General features: G+C 37.2%; 2 protein-coding genes across 2 annotated transcripts in view; one reads left to right on the top strand and one right to left on the bottom strand.

Moving 5' to 3' along the window:
* GPATCH2 (G-patch domain containing 2) overlaps positions 1 to 3,543 on the bottom strand; it is a 125,401-nt gene extending 121,858 nt beyond the window's left edge. Inside the window, exon 1 of the mRNA XM_085326084.1 lies at positions 3,321 to 3,543. Coding sequence (XP_085182210.1) covers positions 3,321 to 3,376 — 56 coding nt within the window. The 5' untranslated portion in view covers positions 3,377 to 3,543. The remainder of the gene's footprint in view (positions 1 to 3,320) is intronic.
* Positions 3,544 to 3,723: 180 nt separating this feature from the next.
* The window catches only part of SPATA17 (spermatogenesis associated 17), a 94,728-nt gene continuing 82,920 nt past the window's right edge, over positions 3,724 to 15,531 (top strand). The window contains exons 1-3 of the mRNA XM_085326055.1: positions 3,724 to 3,806; positions 8,795 to 8,884; positions 11,017 to 11,098. Of these exons, the coding sequence (XP_085182181.1) occupies positions 3,739 to 3,806; positions 8,795 to 8,884; positions 11,017 to 11,098 (240 nt within the window). The 5' untranslated portion in view covers positions 3,724 to 3,738. The remainder of the gene's footprint in view (positions 3,807 to 8,794; positions 8,885 to 11,016; positions 11,099 to 15,531) is intronic.

Raw genomic sequence — 15,531 nt, 5'->3', positions numbered from 1 at the left:
GAAAAGGGAAAAATAAAACCAAACCCTAGGCTATTTTTCATCTTCAAGGTATGCGAACTTTCCTTTTTCGCAGTAAGTTACATTTCTATAAAAATCTGGTTTTCAAAATGGAAATAGAGAAGGATTTTGTTTTTAAATTAAAATATTATATATATATATATATATATATATATATATAAAATCATTCTTCAGCTAAAACCAAAAAACATCTACTTCCTATAATGCTTTGCTATCAAAGGTACAGCTCCCATTCCCCCCCCCCCCTTTTTTTTTTTTTTTTTTAAGATAACTGCCAACAACTTTTTTGGATTTTCCAACACATACTACCCATCAATTATTGGTACCAACTCTGCATTTGAGAGACTTTAGACAAGCTTTGAAACACCCCTAACACTTGACCTATACAATAAAAGTTGTGAGTTTTTGAGAAACAATAGAATTTTTCTCAAAAAAACTTTTCATGTTTATGCTGATGATCCTCCTACACATTAGCACCAGGGCAATTTGTAGCAAGTACATCTGACTTTTCTACAATTGCTGATTGCATAAGAAAGCACAATAATACAATAAATCCCATTAAAATTTCACACAACATTCTTCACTAATACTTAACAGAAAAAAAATGTTCAGTACAGAGCAATAGTATAYAGTCAGAAAGATGCTGACATGAGCTGCATTTAATAAAGCTCTAATGCAAATGAACTGGTCAGCCAGAAATGAGATTTGGAGTAATTTATCAAGAGCAGTAGCAATTCTTACAATCCCTTTGCTGCCATTTACTGATATGCTTGCCCTTTACAGAAGCATGACTTCATTAATTAATTGTCAAGGTGGAGAATCACATGACCTGTCAAATGATGGTAATATGCTGTAACATCAAAGTCATTATTGGAAGAATCAGAGTGCTCATTTGGACATATCCAAAACGCAAACTATTTCTAAGTTGTCATATGTACTCAAAAATGAAAAACACTTAGCTTCAGAGGAGCTTTCACACCCCAAAATGAACAATCTCATTCTACAGCAGACAATCTGCTAACTTATTTAGTGCCTTAATGTTTTTAGGAAGCTAAAATTCTTGTGTTTCCAAATCAAGCACTCCACCTTGAAAAACTATTTTACTTTATTTCTTTAATATYGTATTTCTCTAAATTGGATTTCCATTAAAGCATAGCTTCAGAAATAACTTACGTACAAGGACAAGAAAATACAGCAGCTCCAATGAGTAGTCAGAGATTTAACAGAGCTTCATAGCATTTAAACTAACATTCCAATAGATAGCAGGATTTCAATTGTTTTCTCTGTACTGAATTCCTCTGGGCTGTGTATTTGGACAAGCAAAACTATTACTGYCTTATGATAGTTACTGAAAAATATGTCAAGTTCCCACATCTTGTGTTGCTGAACACTGTTTTTAAAGCCACTGACTGTAYGGACACAAAATAAAAGAATATGAAGACAAATGACAGGTCAGGCCTACAATGAAAACTTTCTCAGAGTAAAGATGTGCATAAGGAGCGTCTCAGGCAATGTTCCTACTGCACACACATTAGTATTGAGATAAAAGACTTCTGCCAGTAGAGCATATACCATTCTCTGAAAGTGTTATGAACTACACCAACAAAAGTAAAGTTACATTTATGTCAGGCAAATTCACAGGCATAGGAAAACTAGCAAACTTTTTCTAACACATATATTTCATGTTAGCAAATACAAACACTTCGAGAAGACCTTTTAATTAAAAAAAAAAAAAAGTAAGAAAGTCATGAAAATATCCACAGGAAAAAAGTGGTGCGAGTAGCAGAAACAGGGGAGGAAAGGAGCTTACTGTTTAATGAAGTTGAATGCTAAGCTCTTCTCTCTCTCCTTCACCATCCACAGGGGGAAAAAAAAGTAAGATCTGGGTTCCCTACCTTCAGGTACCTGTATACGTAATACAATGAGGTCCCAGATTTCTTTTTTCAGCAATTACGGCTACAGCCAACTATCATCAACATTCAAAAAAAAAAAAAAGTCTCCCCATAACTGTTAATAAAAATGAAATTCACTAGAATTTATCAGTTGGAATATATAACAATTCATTGCAACTAATGCAAACTTTCAAAATATAATGATCTCAGGACCAATTTTAACCAAAGAAGTTTTTCCACAAGAATGATAAGCTGTTTACACTAACAATAAGATCATAAACCACAATTTTTCAGAGGTTTCGCTGTTTTCATCTTGGAGACAAACTGGGGAAAACCACAGAATCCTTTTCACCAGTAGTTAAAGGGAAAATAATTTATCATATTTCTCCTCCATTTCATGTTAAGCGGTCTCAATATTTTTCATAGTCACCTGAAGTTTTCCAAGCAATCTGCTTATTTTAARAATGTTAAAATACTGTTTACAGAAGGTTTGGAAGCCACAAGACACTTAACATTTCATGAAGAATGTGAAAGGCTTCCCAAATGGTTGTTTGGACCATCTCGCTTTCATCAAGAATTGCTCCACTACTTGTCTTTCTATTACTCCGTGGCCTGCTAACAAAACTTGTTTTCCCCTCTTTTGTAAACACATCTTCTTCCTGTCTTTCCTCTTCTTTCTGTTACTCAATTTTCCCTTTTCACAGTYCCATAATGAAAATAATATGCTATTTGGAATCATTATGCTAAGATTTAAAATTACATAAAACAGTTCTAGCTCAATATAATTTGGGGGTTTACTACATATATGCTCCTTGCTCACAGGTTATAATTACACTTGTTGATTCTTGTTTCACACAAAATATAATAGCTTCAGAACAACAACTATGCCTAACTACATGTTTCTGCAGCATACATCACAAAGGATGTATGCTCTTGAGGACCATCACAATTAAAAAAAAAAAAAAAGTAATAAATTTGTGATGGGAGCTTTTATTTGCTTGCTATCCTTTCTCCTTAACAAAAAGGTTTCTTCTCCCTGCCCACTGCTCCCTTATATACACAGGGAGCCTGTGGGACATGYGAGAGGCACCTGCCAGGCCTTGCACCTCTTTCCCCACTGAGAACTGTGGTGGAAAGAAAAGCACCAGTGTGCCGGTTCCCGCGGCCGTGCGGGCCGGGGAGGGCCAGCCCACCCGCTGCCCGCCGGGGCGCTGGGAGGGCCGGCGGAAACACTTCTCCCCAAGTTTTYAAGCCTCGCACCCGGCACCGAGCCGGGCTCCCGTTTACCCCGGGCTTGAACACCGGCACCTCCCCAGCGCCCCGTCGCAGGGGAGCGGACGGCAGAGATCCCTCCACCCCCTCCCCGCGAGCGGCCCTACGCTCGCCCCGCCGCCCCCGGCCCGGCCTCACCAGCTCTTTCTCGCCGCCTGAGCTCGGGTCGGGTTAGGCTCAGCGACCCGGAACATGAACCCGGCACCTCCCCCGGCCGCTCCCCGGGGAGGCTGGCGCCGCTTCGCAGAGACTGGGGCAAGCGGAGACGGAGCGAGGGGCGCCGCGGCAGAGGCTGGAAAGCGAGGGCCGGGCAGGGAGGCTGCGGGCGGCCGAAGCTGCTCCTCACTCCCCCATGATGAGAGCCCGGAAGCAGCTGCAGCAGCAGCAGGAAGCCGGCCGCCACCATCGCGCCTCCTCCCCTCCCGCTCCCGCCGCCGCCCGCGCCCTCTCCGCCCCGCCGGCGGGGCGGCGGGAGGAGCCGCCACCCCCGCGTCCGCGCGGAGTGGTACGGCCCCGTTGCCATGGTGGTGGCGTCGGGAGGGAGGTGGGGGGAAGCATGGCCACCTTGGCCAGGCTTCAGGCGAGGCTGCCGGGCCTGCGGGAGGAGTGTTTCCGTCGGAACAGGTAACGGGGGCGGCGCAGGGGCCCGCGGCGACACGCACCTCCACGGGCTGGGCTGGTGCTGCCCGCCGCTCGCCGCTCGTCGCCGTAGCGCCGCGGCAGCCCCCGGGCTCCCTCCGTAAGGAGATGGCGGCGCTCCTCCGCCCTCCCCGGCGGGCGGCGCGGCGGGGTGCGCTGCCTGCGCCCCGCCGCGCGCCCGACGGCCGCGGGCCACACCCCCAACGGCCGCCGGCCGCGCGCCCAACCGCCCTCCCGCGGCTGGCCACGGCGGGGGGCGAGCGCCGCTGCCTGAGCCCCCCGTGTTTTTAAGGGAGCCTGGTCATACCCCGAAAACGTTATCCTCGCCCACCCTCTGCTAAGTTAGAGGGAAAAGTAGCATCCCGAAACTCGACGTTAGTCGCTGAAACTCCTGCTCTTTGCGTTTTATACTGTGCCTTTCTTGATTTGTCTGTCCKTAGTTACTCTTGGAACAGAATGAGTTTAATGTTAGCGCTTCATAACTTTAAATATAACTATTTTATCACGGGAATTTATACATTATAAATCCCTATGTAATACACATAAACTATGAACACCTGCTCATGTGGCTTGAATTTGTAACTTTGCCTGGAGATTTAGCTTACCTTGTCAAAAGAGACCACTTTTTTTTTTTTTTTTAATTAAGTGACAGAATCCCTCAGCTTCCAAGTGAGTTGCTGTTTATTATCAACATTGTTAAAAACTGAGATGTATTTCCAAAATAGATTATGCAGCTTGGGATAGTTTTGTATTTTTGTACTAAATTAAAGAGATGCTTTTCCTGCTAAAGATCGGAAATCTCCTGCATTATGGAGTAGCAAACTGATCAAATCATCTGTTACCATTCTCTTGACTAAGAGAGGCAGTTTGTGCTGCTCATTTCTTTGTARGGTGGAGGCCAACTTTTCACAGATCAGATTTTAAGAAATAAATGTTTTAACACTTACTTTAATATTTAATGGATTTCTACTGTAAATCCTTTTATACAAATACATTGTTGCTGTTATTAAGCATATAATGTTAATATCCAAACAATAAATGTTTAGTTCTATGGTTTTTTTTTCTTTACTGTTCATTGACTCATTCATTTTAGAAACCAATTACAACTCAGTAGTGTGAATAAAGCTCTATAACATTGATAAAAGTTACACAGAGTTCAACTCTATGAGTATGAAGCATTCTGTTTTCCTGTTCTTTCCCTGAACTTTAGTTTGTACTCCCGTGGCTGTACGCACAGCAGTTCACTAAGTGAGCATCAGTTACAGCAGATTATACCTGTATTTCACATATTTCAGGTTAGAAAGTGCAGGCTGAGCCAAACATGGAAATCTATTTGAGGGCAGCATGCTTGATGTTTGGAGATTTGTTTTTTTGGCACAGCTTTCAAAAACTGAATTGCTTCTTTTTTAAGAATAGACTATAATCCATCAGTTTATTGAAATTCATAGACCATCATCAGAGAACTTAAATGAGATACTTCGAACACTCTGGTTTTGCCACTGAACGTCTGATCAGTAATCTTATCTTTGTTCTTTCGGGTGAGAATCTTGGATTGTGAATCTTGACAGTGAAGCTGTCAGTAAAATCCTAAAACCAATCAGACTATCCAGTGTATTGCTTTTGATACATCCGTATTTAACTTTTAAACTTAACAAATTAACTTTTGGCTTCAAAGTGTTTTTACATCTGCCTTAGTTTAAATCTTCGTAAAGTGCAGCAGAATATGGATTACCAAGTATTTACCTTATAGGAGTTGTCTTGTTTGCAAATAAAGTTGCTTTGTTTGCAAGGGTAAAACCTGAAGGATTTACTTGCATATGTATCAAACACATTTTAAGACAAAATAAAAATGTCTCTTTCTTCATCTGTCTATCAAGATCTAAATACAGAGCTGTGTAGAACATGCAGAACATCTAACACAGCCTGACATAAACAGATCCTTGTGGAAATGAAGTGCTCTTGCTAATACTTAACTGCTGCAGGAGCCACACGGTAATTGAGTGCTTAAATTACGTCCCCAAATTAGAAAACTTTCTTTATCTTTCAAAATGCACTTGCTATTTTAGGACTCTACCTCTGTTCCATTAAGGATCAGGGCAGGCTGATGACTGCAATATCCTGCCTGTTGGTTGTGATTAGATTTACAAATGTTCTTCTGATCTTAATAATGTTCCTGACATTCTTTATGCAGAATGCCATTTATGTCAGAGGTACAGGGACTCCTAAAATCATGGTGTCTTTTTAAGGAAGGTGTCTGAACTGAACCACAGGAAGTTCTGCCTGAATATGCGGAGGAATTTCTTCTCTGTGACAGTGACAGAGCACTGGAACAGGTTGCCCAGAGAGGTTGTGGAGTCTCCTTCTCTGGAGATATTTAAAACCTGCCTGGATGCGACCCTGTCTAACATGCTGTAGGTGACCCTGCTTGAGCAGGGAGGTTGGACTAGATGATCTCCAGAGGTCACTTGCAACCTTACCCATTCTGTGATTCTGTGTCTCTTTAGGGAACGGCTTTCCCAACAATGGCCCAATGGGAATACCTTGAGAAATACACTCTTAGAATAAGCATTAAAATGCAGAGGATCTGATTAATGCTTACATGATGAGAATGCATTAACAATTTTATAACTTATTCTTTCAATAGTCTACTTTCATACGCTGTAACATCTGTATGTCAGATGTTGACCTTGAGTGTGCCYATGTAACATTCAGTAAAGTCTTTGAGAAGTATTTGTGACCGTCTAAAAGCTTAATACAGACTGTATGGTAACCACGCAATCTGATCAAAATGGCAGATACCAGCTTGAGCAACTTAAACCCAGAATGACTCCGTTTGCTGGCATTGTTAATTGAAAATGTTTGTGGAACTATAGTGTAAGAAAAACAAGCCTGCTGTTGGTCTGCTTTACAGGGACTTGTAAACTGACTCAGCTAGGCAGGACAACACCCTGACTAGGCAGCTAAGGGGGAATAATAGAGAAGAGGGCTTCTGCTCTTGCAGAAGCAGACCATTGTCATTGGCCATTGCCAAGTAGGTAGGATTGGCTTTGCAACTAGTATCTCAGAACTTAGCCTAGGCTAGTTCCATGTCTGCTGCATTTCCAGGCTGTAATTGTGGCTGCCTAGCCAGGGCCAAGCTGCTCATACATTTTTCATCAAACTCATTTACCTTGGAGTGGAGTTTTCTGGAGGTGTCTGCTTCCTGTGAAGTCTAGGAAACTGTCCAAGAAAGAAACAACAGAGCTCCTTACTATAAATGCCAGCTTTGGTATTGACTTGTTTTGTGGTCTTAGTAAAAGGATGGTTTGTTTTCTGCAGTTTCCAGCTATCAGAATGGGTCTGATGCATGTCAGGTGACAATGAAAACCTGTGTTCATGTCCATATAATGTGATGTGGGAGCACACACTGCAGCAGCAGATAAAAAATGAATGGAGCTAATGTCCCTCTAGTAAAGAGACATGAAAGTAGTAAATCAGTAATGAGGATAATATGCAGTTATCAGATACAAATGACTCTTGTTAGTGTTTACCAAGGCAACTAGTATTGACACAACACTCAGATTGTTAGAGGGCTAACTAATATTAATCTAACTGTTATTCTGTGGGAGGTGTAACAAAGTAAACTATTTGTTAAAATATTCCTAATAAGAATATGACGGTAAAATTTTCATGAAAATTAAAATATAATTGTTTTGACTAGTATAATCCCATGCTAAAGAACCCCATGATYTTCCATTCAGAATCTGTCCAAATTATTTACCAATGTCCCTTTTTTCCAGTTCTTCTTCAGATCTCTTTCCTGACTTATTCTTGCTTCTATGCAACATTCATATTTCATATCCTGATATTCCAAGCCTTCTAAAGTTTGGAAATTTCTGCATCTTATCTCTTTTCTATGTTTTTGTTACTCCATGCTCCAATTCATAATATTCTTTTCTTACATTTATCTCTCACTTTTTCAGTCATCTCTTCCTCTTCTTCATATTTCTCTTCTTTAAATTCTTTCCTAAAAGACTGATTAAAGTCTAAATTCTCTACTTTTATCCTACAAGATCAGTTTAAATTCATACTCATTAAAAAACCCTACAATCAAGGTCTGTCACCTTTACTGATGTTATCACTCTTTAGTGATAATATACAGCTAATATGCAAGTAAAATATTTTGCATAGGTCATAAAAATGTATTTGAACTAGATCTTACTCCTAATATTCAGTTCTTATTAATGTAATTGACATTTATCATTCTAATATTGACTATGGTTAATTTATTTAACACTCCTGTAGATATCCAATTTTGTATATAGGATTTCTTTATAATTCAAGACTAGATATCATTAGAACATTATCTATATTTTTCACCTACAACAAAAGAAGTCCCTGACACGCTGACATGGATATTCAGTATTATAAACGAGTAAAAAGCACACTCTCCCAAAACTTATGTCATCTGCAAGTTGCAGATACTCTAGCATTGAAGCCGCTTACAGTGATACTTACTTTTCGTTATTGTTTTTAAGAATTTGTTGACATAGTAAGCATTTAGGTAGAATGGTTTAGGTTACTTTATGACTTTTTGTATTGTTCTGAGGCTCTGTGATGTTCTTTTTCCTTATTCTCCATTCCTAGTAAAGTTTATAAATTTATTTTTTTATGCTCCATATTTAGATCATTTTCTGTTTTCAATTCTAAAATCTTTATAACTTGAGTACAGCCTCTCAAGTGACCACTCCTCTACTGGGGACTTTATGGTATGCAATTAATTTAAATTATGTTGATTGAACTATATAGAATTAAAATTTTAGTTACAGGAGAAAAAAACTAGTGAAAAAGATCATTAGCTGCAACAGTAAAAGAAATACTTAGAAGCCTTTTTATTTTGATACTAGATTATCATGCTGACAAATATTACTTTTTATATTTTCTATATCTACTATAAAAACATTTACTACTTTTTTAGTATTTTTTGATTTCAGATCTATAGATGAATACCGAAAGAAAGAGTATAAAGCTGCTGTCAAAATCCAGAGCTGGTTTCGAGGATGCAGAGTCCGAGCTTATATCAGGTAGTATGTTTAGCCAATTTTATTCTGTATTTCAATCTTTAATTTTTTTCCAAATGGTATTGCTTGGCTTTAAGAAAATGGAAGGATTTTGAAAAAAATCTAACCATTATTCTGCTTTTATATAGAAATAAACATATGCTCTACCACTGTAAAAAACAGTAATTTTTGATTTTCAGAACTGCGTGTGATTAAAATGACATGACACTGATAAGTGGCATGGAAACAGTTACTTTTTCAAGACAGATGGGCAGTATTGTTTAAGAAATCTTGGCATGACTGAAAAAAAAAAGGGATGTACCTCATATATGCTGTGTGCGGAGACGTTTCTGACCTGGACTATTGTAGACATTATAGAAAAATTGCCTAGTGAGTGCCGGTAGCTGGACTCTCATTGTAGAAAAATAAGTTCTACTTACTTATTTTGACAAAAGTAAATTTTTAAAAATCTTTAAAAAGATTTTTTTTAAGTCTTTCTTGACATAATTTTCTCCATTTTTGAAATAAGGATCATTGAAGAAATAGTTTCTTCTATGAACTGCTATATAAGACATTGTTGTTAATTTTTTGGAAAAATAATATAATTGAATAATTAAGATGTTTGGCCCTCCTCCCTATTTTATAATCATGAGCCCAAGTAATTGACTTACTTGCTTAAAGTTCTCTATCTTCATAAAAATTAAGACTGTGTGGGATTTTTACATTATCTAGCTTGTCACAAGTCATTATGTATCACCTGGATGTAATGTAAAAAGCCTGAAGAATTATTAGGCTAAATAAAATTAATCACTTAATGGCCAAAATTTCTTTCATAAAAGATAACCTACAGCTGTTCTGTGCATTTGTTAAAAAACACCAATAATCCGTTGTCCATTGCTGGTTCAGGGGTGTCGTTATGGGATGTAGTCATCACATGCAAGTGTTTGGCAGGCAAACAAATGTGGTATTTCAGCTCTCAAAGGAGTATCATGTATGCTATCAATGTCAGAGGCCCCTACAAAGACAGAGGGTTGATTAGGCAAACTGTTTCCCTGGATTCTCAGCACATGAGCAGCAATAGCATGCTGTGGAGGAAATTGAAAACCTGAGTGTATTTGTCAGTCTGTTCTGTAGGAAAACACTCTCCTAAACACACATTTGTAGATTGTAATGACCCAGAGTATGCAAGAACTAAACCAGTGAAGTGTGGAAGAGGATTTTCTCTGCCACTGTGTACAGACTGATCCTACTCAGTGTCCTCTTTCCAAAGTTGGAAGTGGTATCTAACGTGAGAGCACTGGCTCAATATACAGTCAGTTGTAAGTGCTCTGAATTAGTCTCTCATTTAGGTTCTCTTAATCACCTGTTAGAAAAGCCTACTTTCAATGAGTTATGCTGTATGTACTGCAAGGTTTCTAAATTAAGAGTTCATAGTTAGGTGCTGTGAGTGTCCCAACACATAGCTTTTTGTGAACAGTCCCAAAATAACGATTGTATTTTTTATGCAAAATTGATATCAGACATCATTTATAGGATTTTYAGAAGCATATTAAAGTATCTATGATAAGGACAGAGTAAAGGTTTATTTACAACTAGTTTTACATGCTCTTAATATTACATGAGGAAAAAGGTAGTCTAAAATTCCAATAACTAAGGGTTTTGTCAAATATCTAAAAACTGTAAGCAGTGGAAATTTTGCATATAACTGAAAAGTTTCTGAACTGGTCAGATATGTTTGGTTAAAACCATTTTTGAAAATAAAATCAACTATCATGCACATTATATTCTTAAGGCTATTTCATAAATCTTTTGTAATGATAACTGGAAGAGTATGTAAGTATGTTTACAGTGACCCATTTATTCAAAAAGCTAAGTGTGTGTGAGTTTGTGTGTGTATGTATATATATGGTACATATTATATATATAATCACATGTACGGTATATATATCTCACATAGTAGTTTATAAATATGTTTCTGTATGCATGTCTACATATACTTTTAAGTAAAGAGTATGTTTGTAGCGGCCCTATTTTGGAGTAAGTTTGGTTAATACACTGTATATTGTTTTTAATATTGCAAAATAGTAAAGTATTTACAGTTATATTTTAATAATATCTCAATATAATTATTGTGTTGTAAATATATTTCATTTTAGGTATTTGAACAATGTGATAATTATTATACAGAAGTGGTGGAGAGGTTATCAAGGCAGAAGATACTTCAGAAAAATGGTGGAGGTATGAAAAAAGTTTTTAAAATTTTGTTTGCATATATTATAGCACATGTATAAAGTAATACGTTAACTCATCCTGAAATTAAAAAGCTGAAATTCRATCCTGTATTCAAACATAAGCATACTTACCTTTACTACCATGAAAAGCAYCATTAATTTCAGTGAGCCTACTCATGATGGTCATGTTAAGTTAGTGCCTAAGTGTTTGCAGCTCTGGAGCATTAGTCCCCAAACCAGCAATGAGCTCTGCTCATGCAGAAGCCTGCATACATGATGCTAATTGCGGGATTGAAGCTTTTGGAGATGCTTTTTTTCCTGGCAGAACTTTTAATTCTTAAAATAAAATAAACCAATGTTTCTACACATTACTGTTCTATGTTTTAGTGGTTTAAATTTCTTACTTAATGAACCTTGAAATATTTAAGGTTTTGCCTTAAGGCACACAGCAGATCACAGTCAATACTAATTCCCTTTATGGACTTGAAGATAGCAAAAATGTATGATAGCACAGTAGCTAAAATCTCTGTTAAGAGATTTAGGAGATTAAAAAGAAGCTAATTTGCCTTTAGCATAAAACAAAAAAAAATTCATAAGTTGTTTACTTCACTAATTTATCAATTTATGCTAAGATTTTACAATAGTTTTTGAATTTGTACATCAGTTAATCTTGATTAGTTTTGTTAAAGCTAAATTATTGTCTTTCATTTAAAACTGGTAAATCAAAATATCTGAGCAGTGGTAGCTCTCATATTATATGCTTAAGTCTATTCCTCCTAATAAAGGAGTTGATAGCTGCATGCTTGGATTGAATTCTGTTCTGAAAAAAAAGTGGGCTGTCTGTCAATTATCCCTGAGTTTAGGGAAGGATTGTTTAATCTGGAAAAAAACTCCTGTGGAAGAGGAGAGACATGATAATGTTGTATATATTGAAATTGTTACTAGAAAGAGAGCACCCTTGRAGCCACTGGGAAAAAGAAGGATGAAATCAATCTACTTTGAAACATTGACACAAGCTGACAAAGATGTTGTAGAACCCCATCTACTGCAGATTTTTAAGAGCAGTTTAGAAAAATGCTTGTCATGGGTGGTTTAGATATACTTCAGACAGAGTTTTAGGCCAAGTTATCTCATGATTCTCTCAAGTTCTACATTTCTTACAGTTAAAACATTGTGGATTAGTCCTTCAGAGGCAGGGTGATTTGCATGTCTCTGTGCCTTTCAAGATTTGAAAATAAGAATCATCGGTGTCAGTTTCTGGCATCTGATCATCAGGTCATTATGAGGGCTTAAGCAGGACAAAAATCTAATGGTAGTCTTTCTACGTTTTTCAGTCAAAAAAAATTTTAAGGAGCTATCTTTTGGACAGAGAATGTTCAAACTTCTTTGTAGATAGTAATCACTTTCCTGTTTTAATCAGAATGATATTAGTTCAGACACTTATTTTTGTGTGAGGGTTGTAAAAACTGCAGTGCCCAAGTAAGATACCGAAAGAACATATCACCACCATGCCTACTGTGCATTGCACTGTTCTGCATGGTGCCATTTAGCTGAGATGGCAAGATAATTCTACCCAGAGAGTCAGCCTACAATGTTACCTTGCATTAGGTGTCCCATCACAGGATGACCTCCAGTGGTCCCTTCTGACTTCAACTATTCTATGATTCCATAAAATCTCATCTCTTTATTTTATTACCTCTTTCTTCTTTTGTCCACCATTTAAAAAAATATTCTAACAGTTTGGTTTTGAGACAAAGGAGTCTTTCAAATTAACATAGATTCTCTGTAATGACCAAGCCAAAATAACTAGCATCAGAAAACCTCTCAGTTTTATATTTTAACATATATARTGTCTGAAAAAAAAAAGACCTATAAAGCCTAGTTTAAGATGTAGTTACTCAGATAAGCATAACTGATAAGCCCCTGACAAATCCATGGAATAACGTAGGACAAAAAATAAAAACACACATTCTGAATCTAGTCGTGAATCCTTTCTGTTTCTGGATAGCAGCAGTTATCCAGAATTAGCAATGGCCTTAGAGAATTTGAAACTTATTAGCAAGCTTATGAGTTGTACAGCAGTCAACTCAAATACTCAGCAGTCAGCTCAAATACTTCATTTTGTGTGATCTTTTTGATTGAAGAGGACTAAATTTCACAATCTTATGTGGAGGCCAACCTGGAAGCCATGCAAGTAGCACATGAAAAGGCACCTTTCTCCCTTTAGACCRCTATACTCCATATTCTTTATCTGGAGATCGGACTTAGATAAAAAGTTTAAGTTCATTCCCTACATTCATTGTTGTGCTATCTTTCCTTGATCATGACTGGTTAAATTTGTAACATTTTAAAATGAAACAAAAATCTTTTTAGCAGCTTAAGGCAACTTTTAAGTTAAAAGATCAGTTAACATTTGTGCTGAATCATCTTAATAAACTGTTGTGATGACTCCTGATAATGAACCACAAAGCTATATTTGACATGATAGTTTCTTAAATACAAAAAAATTTGGTCACTTTAAAATTTGTCTGCTGATAATGACTGAATTGGTATCTGCTGCCAGCAAACAAGGCAAAGCATATGTACAAAATACCCATGATTACTTGATAATAAATCATTTTAATGATTATATTCAAAACTGTGAAATGTGAGTGGTACTGATGCGGAAAATAACAAAGGCCGAGGCTGATCAGATTGGCTGTCCATATGTGCATCACTACTAGTATTTCATTTCTTACTCCTCTAGTGCCTCTTCCTGTGATTGTTAAAACACATACATACAAACTCTTTATGGTCTTTATATGCCTACATATATCTGTCTATATTTTAAACATMGATATTTAAAAGCAATTCAGTAAAAAACTTTTTTCTTTAGTATTAGTCTCAAGTTAAAATTAAGAACTGAGCTCATAATAGTTTTCTTAATACTTTAATTATATTGATAGTCCTGGATTCTTAAAGTCTTGCATGAYCTGCAGGAGAGGAGGAATTTTAGAATCAAATAAACACCAGAAGAWAAATAAAACTATATATCAATGTTTCACTTTACTTTTTAAAGACAAGAAATCACCTGTTAAGGAAAATGGAATTCCACATTTCAGTTATCAGGTTGATGTGCAAGATGGACATGTTTTCAGCTCAATTTGGAAGGAGCCGCATTTGAAAAAAAATGACTATTTGATGAGGCTTCTTAAATATTTTAGCTTCAACTCAGTAACTAGTTTTAAATAATCCCAATCCAATAGGAATACATTGGCAAATGCCTATTCACTGTACAAAAAAATGTCTGTTCCGAACTTAGGCCACATGTTGGTGCCTTCTTCTCTGAGTCTTCTCTCAGTCAAATTTCTGCTTCACTGTGGAAATTGTCACTTTGAATTTTCTTTGTAAAGAATAAAAAGACTTATCAGGAACAGGTCATGTTTCTTTTGTAGGTAGAGCCCAAACATAATTTTAAATAGTAAGAAGAGGAGAAAGTAGATTAAGGGCAGTACAGCAATTTATACACAAAAGCTCCAAATATATTTTGGAATTATAGCCTTTAAAATGAACTAGTAGGGGGACTTATATGTTAATTTCAGAGATAAGTACAAAAAATAGTTCAGAACTGGATTGGAAGGCTCCAGTTCAGAAACRAGTCTTTACTGGGGAGACACAAAAGTATAGATTGAGTTGAAGCACAGAGTTATGCCAGTGCTTTTGTGAATAGGGATGAATACATTCTCAAGCACTTGTAATAGCAGAGTTAGAACATCTTACTCTAACTGGGATTAGAAAACAGAGGGCAAATCCATTTGCACAGGCCTTTCAGCTCATGTTTCTGATGTGAGTGACCTTGTTAAGTAGCGTGAGAGTAAGGCCTGAATTTGTCACACGTAACTTCAGTAYGTAGGTTAGGAGCCTAGTTGCCATTGACTATCTCTGTAAAAAGTAGATGGAGATGCATTTGCAGAGCTCTTCAAATCTTTGACAGCTCCAGAATGCAAATACTTCCACTTGTCTTTCAGTACTGTTAACATGAAGAGMGTGATGATATTACGTCTCCAAGTTAGGTGCTTGAGGGAAATACGATGAATTCAGACCTAAGAGCTTAGAGCCTTCAAATATAAGAAGAATAAACAAAATCATGTGAGATTGCTTAATTTAATCACTCGAGGGACAGAAATCCAATGATCATTTTTAAACATAGAAATTTCAATTAAAAACGTAATTTATCTATTTGGTGGTGCCACAACTCTTTCATTCCTTTCCAAAGAAAGGAAGGTTGCAGAGCAAAATTACATCAATTTAATCAAAGCGTTTCAGAGTGTATTTATGCCTGGCAACCATTATTTCATTGCAAAATTAGCTGCTTACAGATAGTGTCACTCAGAAAACATTTATGGAGAGAAAAGTGAAGTTAGAGTTCACTAATTCTTTAATTCATACCTTTGGGACTAA

This window comes from Rhea americana, unplaced genomic scaffold (assembly GCF_003343005.1).
Source record: "Rhea americana isolate MKP2758 unplaced genomic scaffold, rheAme1 scaffold_127, whole genome shotgun sequence".
NCBI classification, from domain to species: Eukaryota; Metazoa; Chordata; class Aves; order Rheiformes; family Rheidae; genus Rhea; species Rhea americana.
The sequence above is the reverse complement of the archived record's forward strand: the minus strand, read 5'-3'. Positions and strand labels throughout refer to the sequence as shown.